The 16,378-nt window shown below is 51.3% G+C and overlaps 1 protein-coding gene across 1 annotated transcript; it reads right to left on the bottom strand.

The window, feature by feature from the left end:
- Positions 1–597: 597 nt before the first annotated feature.
- On the bottom strand, positions 598–8,687 carry LOC132529956 (keratin, type II cytoskeletal 71-like). The gene is given in 11 exon segments (XM_060167044.1): positions 598–809; positions 1,604–1,638; positions 2,311–2,427; positions 2,429–2,514; positions 3,927–4,052; positions 4,233–4,396; positions 4,735–4,834; positions 5,363–5,423; positions 6,170–6,235; positions 6,237–6,385; positions 8,658–8,687. Coding segments are annotated over 11 exon segments (1,146 nt in total).
- Between the last annotated feature and the right edge of the window lie 7,691 nt (positions 8,688–16,378).

The raw sequence follows: 16,378 nt of genomic DNA, 5'->3' as shown, positions 1-16,378 counted from the left end.
TTGCTGTTTATTGAGGATGCAGAGGGAGGGCCTTTAAGAAGAAAGGAGAAACGAACAGGCCTCCTCTTCCCTGCTTGTGCGTGCAGGAGAATGAAGAAAGAGACCCTGAGTTGTACTTGGTCCACTCAGAATGAGTCATGAGCCAGCCAGGGAGGGGCGGGGATGGCCTCGCTTGGTCGTTTGTCTTTCATTTGCCTTTTCCTGAACACAGAGCCACTTCTACCACAGGTAGTTAGTAGGAGCTGGGACAAAGGCCCCAGTGTGAGAGGGGGGCCTCAGTCTGAGACCCACGGGGCCAGAGAGAGTAATTAGTGACTGAGCCAGAGGCTGTGCAGAGGATCGAAGACTGGGAGTTGGTGGCATGGCTCGGGGACCACAGCCAAGGAGGCGAACCCCAAGCATGTGCAGGGACGAATTTCACCAGGCTTAGTCATCCACACCTGTCCAGGTTCAGGACGACACAGGTGGGTGGCCAAGTCCAGCACTGGAGGTACAAAAGCAGGGCCAGCAGGGTGGGAGTGGGGCTGAGAGCAGGCTAGGGAGATTGCACGTGGGAGCCAGAGCTAGGACGAAGAGGTGGCGGGAGGACAGCCCTCTCTATGGACTGGCTTTCTTGGAGGGGGCACTCGGGCTGGAGCCCTTCCCCAGGGCATCCTTGTAGTCAGTGGTGCTGCTCTGGTTCTGGCCCTCCCTGCCACGGATGCTGCACACTCCAGAGATGCAGCTGCTGCCGTTGACCACATAGCCTCCGCTGACCGAGTTGGGCCAGAAGCCATAGCCACTGCTGACGCTGGTGCTGCTAATGGTGGCTGCAGGGGGAGAGCAGGGTCAACACCCCACAAGCACAGCTGGGAGTGGGACCGGATGAGGCCGCCTTTCCCCAGGACAGGTAGGGCTCTTCTTGGAACAATGGGTTTGGTGGGGGACCCAGTCACAGCCAACCCCGTCCCCACTGGGGAAAATATCTCAGAGACAGCTTCCTCCATGCGTTGCCCTTGACTTGTCCAGCTTACATCCAATCTAGCTGATTCTTAACTTTCAGAGGTCCACCTCTTTGGTCCAGGTACCAATGGACCCACCTGTCATTCTGAACACTCTGCCTTCTATTAGTCTTTTTCCTAAACTTCCCAGCTTCCAACCTCTACCGTCTGTCCTCCAGATGGCATCTTTTGGAAGCTATGATTTAACTCTTAGCCCTGATGAGAAATCCAGAGATCTAACACTTTCAGCTTGACCTCCGAGGTCCCCCATTTACCAATTCCCCAGCCCAGGTCTCATCATAACTTGCAACCTGGCTCCCCAGGCCTCACACACACCCATACTCACCTTCCTGCACTGTGTCCTTTGGTTCCCCATCACCATGGTGATAACCTTCCTAGCTGCCCTCAAAACAGGGAGACAGAATGATAAAAAGGAAGGAGTGCTGGGCTGGGAGTCAGAAGGCCTGATTGCTGGACATGCCCTGCCATCTGGCTGTGTGATCTCAGGCAAAGTTTTTCCCTCTCTGGTCCTTAGATTCCTCATCTCCACACACAGGGTATAACTAAGGCCCTTTCAAGTCCACACATTCTACAATTCTAGGTCCAAGAACACAAGTACTTACAGATGCTGACAGGGGAGGGAAATTCTCATGACATCCTGTTAGGGGAGAAATAAAATAAGAACAAACAGTCATTCAAGCCACAAGATATTAACCTCAAAGCTAGTGCCCCCACTGGCCTAATGTGGGTTTCTGAACTCAGTAGGCACCTATGGAAATACCAGGGCTCCTTTGGCACAAGCAGAGCTCCAGAAGCTATGGGGGCCACCCCTGAATCTTTGGGGTAACCAGGCAAAAATCCATCAAACAGTAGCTCTCATGAGGAGTACTTGTGGGGATGGCATGCACACCTCCCAAGGGTCAGCCTCCCAGGCATCGAGGCTTTCCTTCTCCCAAGGGCATTGGTGATGCTGGAGTGGCTGCCCTGGGACAGCACTCACAAGCTCATCTTTTACCTGGACAATTAAGCAAGAGAGAACAAGAAGGCCTAACAGAGTAATGTTTTTTTTTGGGCGGGGGGGGTTGGGTAGTGTACCCAGGTACAGGCAGGGAAGTGGTGAGGACTGAATGAACCAATCAACGTAGCACAGTGCCTGGTATGAAGTAAGCACTCGTGTCTGTGTCGTATTATTAATTCTATTATGATTCTTAGCATCACCACCCCTTCTTTCCCCAAGAATTCATCTCTTCTGGATTAAGATGTGTTAGGCTTTCTCCTTTGGTCCTTCCCAAACCCCTGTGGCCTTCCTGCCAGAGCATCACTCCCTCACCGGCACTCCTTGCTCTCCAGCAGCTTGCGGTAGGTGGCAATCTCCATGTCCAGGGCTAGCTTCAGGCTCATGAGTCCCTGGTACTCGTGCATCATCCTGGCCAGCTTGTCTTTGGAGGAGCTCATCCAGCTTGGCCCAGGCATCCTTCAGGGTGTTGTCCCCACGCTGCTTAGCAACAATGATGGCCGTCTCCAGGTTGGAAGCCTAAATGGGGAATTACAGAGGTTGGAAACTGGAAGTGCTCACTGGAATCATCCACATCCAAGTCCCACTCATTCTTTGAGATGCTGGAGCAGAGATGCCCACCTCCACCCTTCAGACTCCCTGTTCCTCTTCTAGTTGGAGCCCCTTCTGGGGTCGGCAAGTCCTTTCTTAGCTTTATCTCCACTCTGTTTAGACACTGGTGGTGATGAAAAATAGTGCATCCTGCCCCCCTGAGTTGATGGCTAATTCAGTGCCACTGAGTAACTTTCAAAGTCATTTATTTGGCCACCCTGCTCTGAGGATACAAAATGAGTAAGAGTAAGCTCAGCCTTCTGCTCTTGAGTTGTTTAAAGTCTAGGAGGACAGATCACTGGAATATGGTATTGCAGGTACCACAACAGTGGCTGCTCAGGTGCATGGAGTCACAGATGAGGGAATGGGGAAGGAGATACCCCAGGACAAACAATTTCCCAAATGCTTACCATATGCCCGGCACTGTGCTCAGCCCTACACATGGCTTTTATATAACTTGACTCATCCAGTCCTCACAACACCCTGTGCAGTGCAGACAAGTAACTTGCCCAATGTCCCAGAGCTACTAAGTGTTAAAACCCATGGGAGAGTGGAAAGAGGACTGGACCAGGAGTCAGGAGACCTTGGTTCAGATCACAACTCCACCACTTACCGCAGTGCAACACTCTTAACCTCTCTGAACCCGTTTCCTCATCTGTAACAACAGGTAAGCCTTGCCTCACAGGGTCTTTGGAAGGATTCAGTGTGATAAAATGACAGGAGATGCTGCTATTTTTAATGTATATGAGAATCTTGTCTCCCCACCTACTAGAACTGAGACTGCTCCCTATGTTCCCAGGAGCAGTACTCCGAGTAAGGCCTTAATAGATATCCACAGATTTGAAGGGGTGCTCTCTGAACCCCCTTCTCCTCAATCCCTGAATCAACAAATGTTTATTAAGCAGCTACTCTGTGCCAGGCACTGTACTAGACGCTGGGCAAACAACAGGAGCAAAGTAGCCAGCTCTCTGCCTCCCTCTGGTCCAGTGGAAGAAAGGACATGCAGGTGTCTGGCAATTACAGAAGCCTGACAAGTACAGGGGAGACACAAGTGCCAGGAGAGCACATTGATCAGGGCAGGAGGGGCAGAGGGATGTGGTCCTAGCCCACCCTGTCGGGTGAGAGAAGTCTTCTTAGGGGAGGGGTCTTCAAATCAGGGGTCCTTGGGGCGAGTTGCAGATGAGATGCCCCAGGGACACCTGTTCTAAGGGTTTGACACAGTCACCTCTTTGGTCCCTTTCCTCCCCTGGGCAGAGATTTGGGAGGCTGACACTCTCGGCCCACTCATCCCCCTCCAACTGTGCCTGTCCACCCCGTGCAAAGGCAACCAGCCACCTCACCTGCTTCTTCACATTCTCAATCTCTGAGCAGATTCTCTGGATGAGCCGGGTGAGCTCTGAGATCTCATTCTTGGTGTTTTTGAGGTCGTCCCCATGCTGGCCAGCTGCCAGCTGCTGTTCCTGGAACTGGGGACCCAAAGGGCGGAGCCATGGATGGGGGTGATGAGCGTGTCGTGGGAGTACATGGTGGCTTGGGGTTGGTGATGTCATGGGAGCAGGCCACGCTGGACATTTAACTAGACATTCCGGCCCAGCCCTCATGCCTACTGGGGTCACCCTCCCCGGGCCGGCCTCAGCCCAGCTCACCTTGGTCTGGTATAGCGCCTTGGCCTCAGCCTTGCTCTGCAGGGTGATCTCCTTGTACTGGGCATGAACCTCATCAATGATGCTGTCCAGGTTCAGGTCGCGGTTGTTGTCCATGGACAGGATGACAGACATGTCACTGATGTGGGACTGGATCTGAGCGATCCCTTGAAGGGGAAACAGTGATGGTCTCAGGACTTGACTGATGGAGGCCAACAACCTCCCTCCCAAGGTAAGCAAATCCTGGTGATGCCAATTTAGAGGCTCCAAACCAAGGCTGTTGCTCTCTGGGCAAAGCGAGTTCCCTCCGGGCCCCAGACAGAGTCCTGCTGCTATGGAGATAAGGCCAGGACCATTTCCTTCCCACCCAGAGAGGAGATGAGGAGCCTCTGAGGGCTGAAATGGAGATGAGTGGTTGAGAGCTGGGGCCTGTGTGCCCCTCCCGGCCCCAGAATAGAGTTTTACCCGCTGGCAGCCCTCGGAGGGGTGGAATGAAGAGACGGACTTACGGCTTCATAGAGACACTGGAAGAACATGATCTCCTGGTCCATGGAGTCCACCTTGGACTGCAGCTCCACCTTATTGGCATAAGCTGCAACCATGTCCTGAAAGATATCCCAGCCATCCCCAAATCACTGCCAGTGCAGCCCAGAAGGCAACACACACCCCAGCCTGGGTCCCCTGCATGGGGAAATAGCCACCTCTTCTCTGTGGGAGGTTCGTGGGAAAGGGGAGGAAGGAGCAAAAGGCCCAGCCCTGCTCCATCCTGAGAATGGGCTCCCTCGGCAGTAGGGATGGGGTGCCCCTCTAAGGAAGGGAACCCATCGAGGCTGCTGTCAGTCATCACTGTGACATCCTAGCCAGGCCCGCAACTGCAGGGAGAGCCCCTGTGTGTCACCCTCCACTGTTCTTCACTGTGGACAAACCCCGACCCCATTAAACACTCAAGAATGCCATCATCCTCTCTGCCGGTTTTATTCCCTTCTCTGGATACTCTTGCATCGCGGTTTTCCCCTGCCTTCCCCTCACTATTTTTGATTCAGTTCACTTTCTTTGAAAGCAGAGCACACTGGCAGACTCAGCTCCTCCAGGTCCCAGGCCAGCTCCAGATCCAAGACCTGCCTACCCCTCACCTTTCTGAGAAGCACAAATTCATTCTCTGCTGCTGTCCGCCTGTCGATTTCTTCCTCATACCTGCAGGAATGCCAGTGCTCTGTCAGTTAATATGTCTCACTGAGAACCCTCGTTTGCCCAGGGAAGACCCTGAGCAAGGGCACAGATGCTGCAGGGCTGCAGAGTCCAGGGCCAGTAGGGCCAGCCAGGAAAGGAAGCCTTCCTGGAGGAGGAGATGTGATCACCAATTTTGGAAGATTATTGAAGATACAGCTTCAAAAATGAGGAAGGAGGGCTTCCCTGGTGGCGCAGTGTTTAGGAATCCGCCTGCCAGTGCAGGGGACACGGGTTCGTGCCCCGGTCCGGGAAGATCCCACATGCCGCTGAGCGGCTGGGCCCATGAGCCAGAACTACTGAGCCTGCGCGTCTGGAGCCTGTGCTCCGCAACGGGAGAGGCCGCGGCAGTGAGAGGCCCGCGCACCGCGATGAAGAGTGGCCCTCACTCTCCGCAACTGGAGAAAGCCCTCGCACAGAAACGAAGACCCAATACAGCCAAAAATAAATATAAAATAAATAAATTAATTTTAAAAAATGAGGAAGGAGCGTGTGGCATGAATGTAGGAAATCTCACATCGTCCTAAGTGCCAGGCTGGAGGAGGAGAGCAAGTTTCCTTTTTCTTGGGGGTGATTCTGCTTGGGATGACAAGGAACACTGCCTCCCTCCACCTCCAAAAATGTTAAGCTGGGGTAGCTGCCCACTCCTGCTTAACAAGCTCAAAAGGGACAGGGACAGTCATGTAGCTACAGGGGGTCCCCTCCCAGCTCACCTCTTCTTGTAGTCCTCCACCACATCCCGCACATTCCTCAGGTCCGAGTCCAGACTCATCCGGCCCCCCGGACAGCGTCTGCAGCTGCTTGCGCAGGTTGCTGGTGCAGCCCTCGAGGATGGGCTCCACGTTGTTCTTACAGTTGTTCAGGTCCAGCTGCTGCAGCAGCTCCCACTTGGTCCCCAGCACCTGGTTCTGCTGCTCCAGGATCCACACCTGGAGCCCAACACCCAGAAGTGCTGAGCCACCACGAAAACAGTCACACCTGTCACTCCCAGGGAGCTTTGCAAAGCGCTCCCCTGCATTTTCTCCTTTACCCCTCACAACATCTGCATGAGGTGGGTGCATCATTGACCCTATTTTGTGTAAAGAAAACTGAGGCATAGAGAAGTTGGGCTTCTTTCCAAGGTCCAATAGTTTAATAAGTGGCAGAGCCCAGAACTGAACACAGATATGTGTCCCCATAACCCATGCATCAGATCGCTCTGAACCCGCTGTGGCCAAACCAGCCCAGGGCAGGGGTGAGCTTGAAAGTACTGGAACAGAGTCAGGCAGGGTTCATCTTTGAAAAGGTTGACCACTCTAAAGAAGGGAGTCTGCTCTTCATTTTCTAACATCTCAAGCTCAGTGAGGCTCAACGGACCAAGGACTTCTGGGTGTTCTAAATTCCTGCATCAGCCTCCAACTGCATCTCTGCTCATGCCTCCTCCTCCTCCCTTTGTCCTGCTCCTCAGAACCATCTTCCCTAGAGCAAGCATGGCTTATGGAGCCAGATGGACAGACGGAGCTCCCCACGCCACTGTGTCCTCACTGGGCCGGGAAACTGACCAGAGCTGGTGGGTCTGCATACACCTCTCTTGTTCGGTTTGGGACTTTTCTTTAACGTGACTTCTCTTAATCGTACATGAGTGCAGCTACTGTTTAAACAAGGTTGTGTCCCTTAAAGTCAGAAGCACAGGACATTAGGAAACTGTCTGGTATTCAGTGTTGAGATGGGATTGGTCACCAAAGAGCTTGCGTCCAGCAGATCTTCCAGCATTTGGTTTGGTTTAACCAGTCCTGACTTTTTCATGTCTACTCATAAGACTAAGCATTGACCAAAGAGAAAACCCTACACCCAGGACACCACAATACACATCTGAACTCCACATCTGGATGACCGATAGGATGCACCCATCTTCTCCGGCTGCCTGGGGTTATGGGATTATACTCCTCTAGAGAATAAAATTATTTAGGAACCCTCCAGGCTTTTGAGCCTGTTTCCCTCTCACCCCAGGCAGACCACAATTTTCACAGAGGTGACTGTCTTCATGTTTGTCTTTCTCTCCATGTCTCCAGACTTTACTCCTTAATGAGGTTTGATCAGCCCAGCCAAAAGTCAGTCCACTCCCATCCCCCCAGACCTCAAATTTCAGAACACTTTGATCTCCTAGAGGTAAAAGGCTTAGAGGTAAGAAGCCACAGAGAAGGTGCCAGCCCCTGAAGAGAGCAGAGGCAGCAGGGAATCCTCCGAGCCAGGGTCCAGAGCTGTGGGCAGGTGAGACTCTGATGGCCACTGACCATCACAACATAGGATTTGTCCTGGGCTGACTTGTCCTTGGTGCCCCACTGTCATGTGGCCAGCATAGCCCTCCAGTCCCCAGTACTAGGTCTGGAGGCAGGAGGCTGGTCATCCAACCTCACCTTCCCTACCCTGGAGATGATCTTGGGCACGGCATTCCTTCCATGCTTATGCCGACCCGCAAAATGGGAGCGATCATTTCTTATCTATGGAAAGTCAGGGCCTATCTGGACTGGATGATCCCTTGAGGCCTCTTCCAGACCTTTGATTCTTCTCCTTCTCAACACCCCTACCCTAGCTCTCAGAGATAAAAACGACAATAACAATAACGGCCATTTGGGGAGCACTTAGTATGTGTCAGGCATCGTGCCAACATCTTCACATGCATTTTCTTTCGTGAATCCTTCAATGACCCCAAGAGGTAGGTTAGTATCTCCATTGTAGAGATGAAGAAACAGAGGCGTAGACAGGATGAATGACTCTCCACGTGTCCGCATAGATGGCTTAGCCACACAAAGTCACACAGCTGGTAAGTGATGGGGCCAAGGTGGAAGCCAGGTCTGACTTCACAACGCTGTGGAGACCTCTTCCCCACCACACTCTTCTGCTTCTCAAGAGAGTCCTTAGCCCACCAAAACTAATGCCCGTGGCCAAGCCGCCTGTGAATGACCACACACTGATGCTCCCAATCCACCTGTCAAATGACTAGCGGAGAAATCAGCTTAAAATTGATGGGAGGAGGACAGCTTCCCTGACCAATCAGGGGCAGACTCCCTCTCACTGGCTTTCCCTGTGCACAGCCTGCATGGACCCAGGTTTAGCAATAGCACCAAGCTGGCCTTCAGGAGTAAGAAGCAAGGGTCTGTCTTCTCTTTGGAGCTCCTGCCAGTAACCCTGACAAGCCTCTGCCAGTAGAGATTGACCTACCTTCTCTCGGGAAAGACTACACAGCCCCATGCTAGCTGGTTGGAGCACAGTCCCTGGGGGACTTGGCCACAATCAGAGCCACACATCTGGGGGCAGGACAGCTGTTCAGCAGGTTTGCAGCTGGCAAAGCTGAAGGTGAGCTCACCCCAGAGGAGCTGGGATATAAAGTCCAAGGAGGACTGTCCTGCCAGACACTCAGCTCTGCTCCCATCCTGCTGTTTGGCTACCAGAGAGGTGCCTTCCTGGGCAGCCCCATTCCCCTCGCTTCCTCCTTGCTCAGCTCCGTGGCCGGGACCATCTCCTTTGAGTTTTGCTAGCCATCTCCTTCCTCCAGCCCCACCCCAAGCCTCTGGCGAAGTGTGTGGACTCAGGACTCTGAGGACCCAGGTGTTGGTCCTGCCATGTGACCATGGGCAGGTCTCCCAACTTCCTAAGCCTATGTTTCCGCATCCCTAAAAAGGGGGGTGCTAATACCTGCTCCACCTACTCCCAGAGGTGTATGGGAGGCACCTTGTAAATAATAATGATGATGGTAATGATAATAGCTAACACACAGTGTGAGCTCTGCTGGGCACTGCTCTAAGCACTACACATATATTAACTCATTTAATGCTCACAGCGGCCCTGTGAGGCAGGTACTGTTGTTATCCCCATTTTACAGATGAAGATACTGAGGCACCAGGAAGTTAAGTAACTTACTGGTGGTTGCACAGCTAGTGAGTAGCTGAGCCAGGATTTGAGCCAGGGTTCAGCCCAGGCAGCCTGGCTACCATCTGTGCTCATAGCCTCTACACTGTCCTGGCTTTCTCATGTGCAAATGTCCAGTGCAGATGCCTGCACGGTGTGAAACACTGAGCTCACCAGCACTCACTTTTCCCTCACTCTTCTTCCTGTCCCAGACTCTCTAGGCAGCGGAACTGACCCCCCCCTCGCTCCCCTTCTCAGCCTGCTTTACTCTTTTGAAGACAATTGTAACTTCGGGACTTGGGTAGGTGTGCTTATGAGATGACTGCATGTTTCTCACATGCATCATGCTTTTCCCTGATGACATGCTCTGGGCTGTTCTTCCAGCCTCCTGCCCACCAGGGCAGGCTTGTCCTATCCTTTAAGACAAACCAAGACACCCCTCCTCTAAGAAACCTCCCCCAAGCCCTCCCTGGGTCAGCTGCACCTTTCTTCACACAACCCTATTGCCTAAGGGCTGTGTGCATTCCTCCAGCCTAACAGTTCCCTCCGAGGCCAGGTGATGCTCTCTGCTCCTTGGACCCAGGCTCGGGATCATGATATGAATTGTGAGCACTGCTCACCAGCTGAAAGATGTTCTCCCATATGTGTCAGAGGCCACGTGGGGGTCCACATCTACATGCGAGTAGTCGTGAACACGAACTTAAGCAGAATGGTGCCCAGGGACTGGCATGGCTGTCTCGGTTGTCTGTGGCTGACAACTACTTTGATGAGTTGGTGCCTGATTATACCAGTTAAGTATTTTGAGTATCTTCCGTAGACTTGAATCTGTGAGCCAATGAGCACGTGTCTATGCATGCTCGAAGAGGGACCAAATATACAAGGGGCTGTGGTGTGGAAGTGCACCAAGCAGGGAGGGAGGACCAGGGCAGTGGAAATTGGCGTGCAGGAGAGGAGAGACCCTCAGTGCCTCTCTGATCTGTGCAGCACTTGCCGGATATGAGTCTAAGGGCTGAGGGATGGAGGGTTAGTCCTACAAGTGGTGTCGCCCTGAGATGGCAGGAGTGGTGGAGGCCCTGGGAGGGAAATAGAGGCAGCTGGCAAAGGGCAGCTCAAACCTCAGAGCAGCTGCCAGATGAGACCTAAAACGTCTTAAGACACTCCCGTTCTCCAACAAGTCATGTCCCCTTCACCTTCTACAGGAAGCCTTCCCAGGCTGTCTGTGTTCAGCTGTGATCCCTTCCTTCCTCTGTAGCCCCTTGCCTGTGTCTCACCAGTGCCTCCATGCCCAGATCATCTACTGCACTGGGGCAGGGGCGGGGTGTGGTATTGAGATCTCAGAGTGTCCCCCTTGCAGCCAGGGCAGGAGCTTACCTACAGTGCAGGTGAGGCTAGAGGACAGTATTGCTGAGGGACGGGGGCTCTCACTCCCCGGACTTCCTGACTAGCACCAAGATTTTCAGGTGCCTGTCAAGGAAGGTCCTGAAAGGGGTTTGGGCTGCAGCAATGCCAGCACTACCACAGTTCCTAACCCCCACTCCTGTGAGAGGAGAGATGGGAAAGGAGAGGGAGGGGAGACAGAAGCCAGGGCCTGGGCAACAAGGAGGCTGGGCCAGCCTGGGCACGCCAGGGAGCGAAACAGCATCTCCTCCAGCTGGCAGCTCCACGGTGGTCACAGAGCCTGTCCAAAATCATCCCACACCCTCTCCGTTTTAGGGAAGAGTCTTTCCTCCAAGGGCACTGGGCTGGAAGGTGCAGTACCCGGGGCTGATGGCAGAGGGCAGTGTATGCACAAAAATACCAGCACCGGGGCTTCTCCGGTGGCGCAGTGGTTGAGAGTCCGCCTGCCGATGCAGGGGACGCGGGTTCCCACATGGCGCGGAGCGGCTGGGCCCGTGAGCCATGGCCGCTGAGCCTGCGCGTCCGGAGCCTGTGCTCCGCAACGGGAGAGGCCACAACAGTGAGAGGCCCGCGTACCGCAAAAAAAAAAAAATACTGGCACCGAGGAGTTACTCTTCCTGCTTGCAAATTAGCAGTTGGTGACTGAATGGGACCGTGTGTCAGTGAAGAGAGCCAGTGTTCGCCCAGGCCCTGCATTTAACCCGCCTGAGCCAGGTCTCCGGGCACAGTCCTGCTGTGAACTGACTGCTCAGGAACCAGTGCACAGCTGGCAAAACACAAAAGGCCCAAAGAACATGCATTAATAGTAATTATTATAATAACAACTAACATCTATTGGCTGCAAATTATATTCCAGGCACTGTATTACTTCCATTATCCCTTTTCATATTCTCAACTCTCCTCTACGGTGAGAACTTTGACGGGTAAGGAGGTATCGTGCCTGGAAGCATGGACTCTGGGATTGGACTGTGGGTCAACTCCCAACTCTGCCACTTACTAACTGTGGGACGTTGGGTGGGTTATTTTACCCTTTTGAGTCTCAATATCTTCACGAGTGAGATCTGTATTATTAGAATTGCACCTTATAACAACTATACCTACCAGGTTGTTGGGAGAATTCATCGTTGCCAGACATAAAGTACTGAGAGAAGTACCTGGCACATAGAAAGCACTCAGTCAAGGCCAGCTTGTATCGACCCTATTTTGTAAGGGCAGGATCTTGCAGCCAGTCACAACTAGCCATTAGAAGAGCCAGGATTTGAAGCCAGGCATATGACACTCAGCCAGGACACTAGACCTACGACAGCATGTGCCTGACAGAGTCCTGGCTTATGCCTGCTGTCTGCAGATCCAGCTTAGCATGTGTCCAGAATAAAGGTGTCTCCGTTTGGTTGATAAATTCTATAAACTGCCTACATGTGGATGCATGTAAAGCACAAATTTATTAACACAAATGTGTTTCATCACTTGCACACCAACTCATCAGGACACATGTGTGTTCCATGAGCTCGTTCTCCCCAGTGAGGGTCGGTGAGACTGAGCCATGCATATCTGTGGCAAATGTTACATTGAGTGCCAACCGTGAGCCAGACTGAGGGCCCCGGAACAGAACACGGGGTTGTGAGTGGTGGGGGGGAGGGGACAGACATGTGCGCAGCTAACGTGACACCAGGAAAATAAAGCAACAACTGTAATACGGGTTCAGGAACAGTGCTGTGGATGTGCAGGGCTCCGGTCCCCAACCTGCTGCTCACCAGCACTGTGAACATGGGCAGAGCACTTAGACATCCAGGCCTCCATTTGCTGACCTATATAGTGGGGGTACCAGGGGAATTGTTGCCACCAGCTCTAATGTTCCTTCTCATTTAATGCTTGATGACTTGATGGAGTCCACCTGGAGGGACCAGAAAACGCATGTCCATGGGAGGTGGCATTTCAGCCGAGCCACGAAGGATGAGTGGGCTTTCAGGAAATGGGTCATGGGCATCAAGATTGGAAGTCAGATTTGCCATGGTCCTGGGGTGTGAAGAGTCCTGGCCTCTGGGAAGAAAGACTGGAGTGTGAGGCTGGGGAATGACAGGGAGGAGAAGGGGTCATGGGCATCCTGAAAGTCACCCTCGACTGACACTCATCCTTGGAAGGTGGCCTCACCCTGGAGGACTCTGCCCTTCCGCACCTTGATCAAGGCGACTGTGCTGCTTCTGAGAGAACACTAACAGAAACACACATGTTCTTCAAAGGGCACCCTTCTTATTCCACTTAATTTTTCTTCACAGCAGTCATCACTGCCTGACAACGTATCCTGCGTTTGTTAGTTGCTGATTTTTATTCTCCCCACCAGACTGTGAGCTCTCTGAGGACAGGCTCTGTGCACCCGTTCGCTGACTCCACAATTCCCGGTGCCTGACAATGCCGGGTTCACCGAAGCTCTGTCTAGTGAGCCACTGCTTTGCGGACACTGTAGATACAGATGCATCTGTAAGCAAGTGGGCATGCTGGCCTCAAATGTGAGGGTGGAAAAGAATCGGCTGGAAGAAGAGGAAAGCAAGGCTGGAGTGGGGGAGTAGGACTGGGGGTGGGTTGGCAGGAGTGAGGAGGAAAGAAGGAGTGACTCTCTGGCAACAAGAGGCAGTTGCGGGTGACGCTGTGGGAGCTTTTTTTTTTTTTTTTTTTTTTGCGGTACACGGGCCTCTCACTGTTGTGGCCTCTCCCGCTGCGGAGCACAGGCTACGGATGTGCAGGCTCAGCGGCCATGGCTCACGGGCCCAGACGCTCCGCGGCATGTGGGATCCTCCCGGACCCGGGGCACGAACCCACATCCCCTGCATCGGCAGGCAGACTCTCAACAACTGCACCACCAGGGAAGCCTTGTGGAAGCTTTTGAGAAGTGCAGCAGGAAGCCGCGCTGAAGCTCAAACAGCTGACAGTCTGGGGGTGATTTGGTTCCTCGATCACAGAGGCCTGAGCCTCTCTATAATGGTCGGGGGGTGGTGACTGTGCCCATCTGGCAGGTCCATTGTGTGCAATAGGTACCCCAGTGCACTGGAAGCCCCAAGCCTGCCCAGAGGCGCATCAGTAACAAATCTCTGCTGTTTATACGGAACACCTCTCACACAAAGCCTACCTGGCCAGGACCAGACGGCAAAGATCCATGTCAGCGCAGGGACCCAGAAGGAAGAAAGAGCTGGACCGAGCAAAACTGTTCAGGGCAACTCAGATGTCGACATCCCGGGCAACATATTCACACTCAGAATCAAATGATATCAATCGTTTATTGTGGGGGAAGCAGAGACCTGGACACAATCCCAATAAGAGGACAATGAGAGCTCCTTAGCTGTGAAGGCCCAGAAAGGCACAGGGACAGATGAGCTTTCCCCTGGTCGTAGGGAAGCATCCTGGATATGTGTGTTATCTCTGCATTTGGGGCAGTGACCCAGTGAAAGGTGACCAAGGAGAGAGTCACCGAGCAAGTCCGTGGCTGGACTTCCTGCATCAGAGCATTGCCCTGCTGAGGACAACAGGGAGGGGGGATGGGCTGGGATTGTGGTTCCGGAGGAAGCATTTCCTGACTTGCAAAGGGAACCTGCGGGAGGAGATGAGGACACAGGGAGGAGATGGATGAGGTCTGCAGCTTTCTGCTCACAGAGCCAGCCTTCACTTGCCCTTCATCTCGAGGCCTTTTTGCTTGCACACCTGCAGCCTGAGGTTTCTGGCAGGGGGATCCTTGAACTCACTGCCACAGCTGCCTTTGGGTTTTTGGTTTTTTTGTTTTTTAAAGGATTGAACAAATGTTTAACCAAAGAAAATATATGGGTGACAAATGAGCACATAAAAAGTTGTTCATCATGATTAGCCATCAGCGAAATGGAAAGTAAAGCCACAAGATACCATTATACAACCTGTTAGAATGGCTAAAATAAAAATATCCTTTTTTTTTGTTTTTTCAGCGGTACGCGGGCCTCTCACTGTTGTGGCCTCTCCCATTGCGGAGCACAGGCTCCGGACGCGCAGGCTCAGCGGCCATGGCTCATGGGCCCAGCTGCTCCGCAGCACGTGGGATCTTCCCGGACCGGGGCACGAACCCGTGTCCCCTGCATCGGCAGGCGGACTCTCAACAACTGCGCCACCAGGGAAGTCCATTAAATGGGTTAACTTATGTATAAAAAAGAAAAAGAAAAACTACAGAAAGGAGAACAAAGAAAACCCAAAGTCAGTAGAAGGAAAGAAATCATAAAGATCAGAGCAGAAATAAATGAAATAGAAACAAAGGAAACAACAGCAAAGATTAATAAAAGTAAAAGCTGGTTCTTTGAGAAGATAAACAAAATTGATAAACCCTTAGCCAGACTCATCAAGAAAAAAAGGGAGAGGACACAAATCAATAAAATTAGAAATGAAAAAGGAAAAATCACAACTGACACTGCAGAAATACAAAGGATTATAAGAGACTACGACAAACAACTATATGCCAATAAAATGGACAACCACGAAGAAATGGACAAATTCTTGGAAAGGTACAATGTTCCAAGACTGAACCAGGAAGAATTAGAAAATATAAACAGACATATCACAAGTAATGAAATTGAAAATGTAATTAAAAATCTTACAACAAACAAAAGTTCAGGACCAGATGGCTTCACGGGTGAATTCTATCAAACATTTAGAGAAGAGCTAATACTGATCCTTCTCAAACTCTTCCAAAAAATTACAGAGGGAGAAACACTCCCAAATTCATTCTACAAAGCCACCATCACCCTGATACCAAAAGCAGAAAAAGATATCACAAAAAAAGAAAATTATGGACCAATATCATTGATGAATATAGATGCAAAAATCCTCAACAAAATATAGCAAACAGAATCCAACAGCACATTGAAAGGATCATACACCACGATCAAGTGGGGTTTATCCCAGGGATGCAAGGATTCTTCAGTATAAGAAAGCAATCAATGTGATACACCATATTAACAAATTAACGAATAAAAACCATATGATCATCTCAATAGATGCAGGAAAAGCTTTTGACAAAATTCAACACCCATTTATGATAAAAACTCTCCAGAAAATGGGCATAGAGGGAACCTACCTCTATGTAATAAAGGCCATATATGACAAGCCCACAGCAAACATCATTCTCAATGGTGAAAAACTGAAAGCATTTCCACCAAGATCAGGAACAAGACAAGGATGTTCACTCTCACCACTCTTATTCAACATAGTTTTGGAAATCCTAGCCACCGCAATCAGAGAAGAAAAAGAAATAAAAAGAATACAAATTGGAAAAGAAGAAGTAAAACTGTCACTGTTTGCCGATGACATGATACTATACATAGAAAATCCTAAAGGTGCTACCAGAAAACTACTAGAACTAATCAATGAACTAAATCAATGAACTAAAACTACTAGAACTAATCAATGAATTTGGTAAGTTTGCAGGATACAAAATTACTGCACAGAAATCTCTGGCATTCCTATACATCAACAACAAAAAATCAGAAAGAGAAATTAATGAAACACTCACATTTACCATCACAACAAAAAGAATAAAATACCTAGGACTAAACCTGCCTAAGGAGTTGAAAGACTTGTACTCCGAAAACTATAAGACACTGATGAAAGAAATCAAAGATGACATA

The sequence above is a fragment of the Lagenorhynchus albirostris genome, chromosome 11 (assembly GCF_949774975.1).
Source record: "Lagenorhynchus albirostris chromosome 11, mLagAlb1.1, whole genome shotgun sequence".
NCBI classification, from domain to species: domain Eukaryota; kingdom Metazoa; phylum Chordata; class Mammalia; order Artiodactyla; family Delphinidae; genus Lagenorhynchus; species Lagenorhynchus albirostris.
Note: the sequence above shows the minus strand (reverse complement) of the source record. Positions and strands in the feature narration are given on the sequence as shown.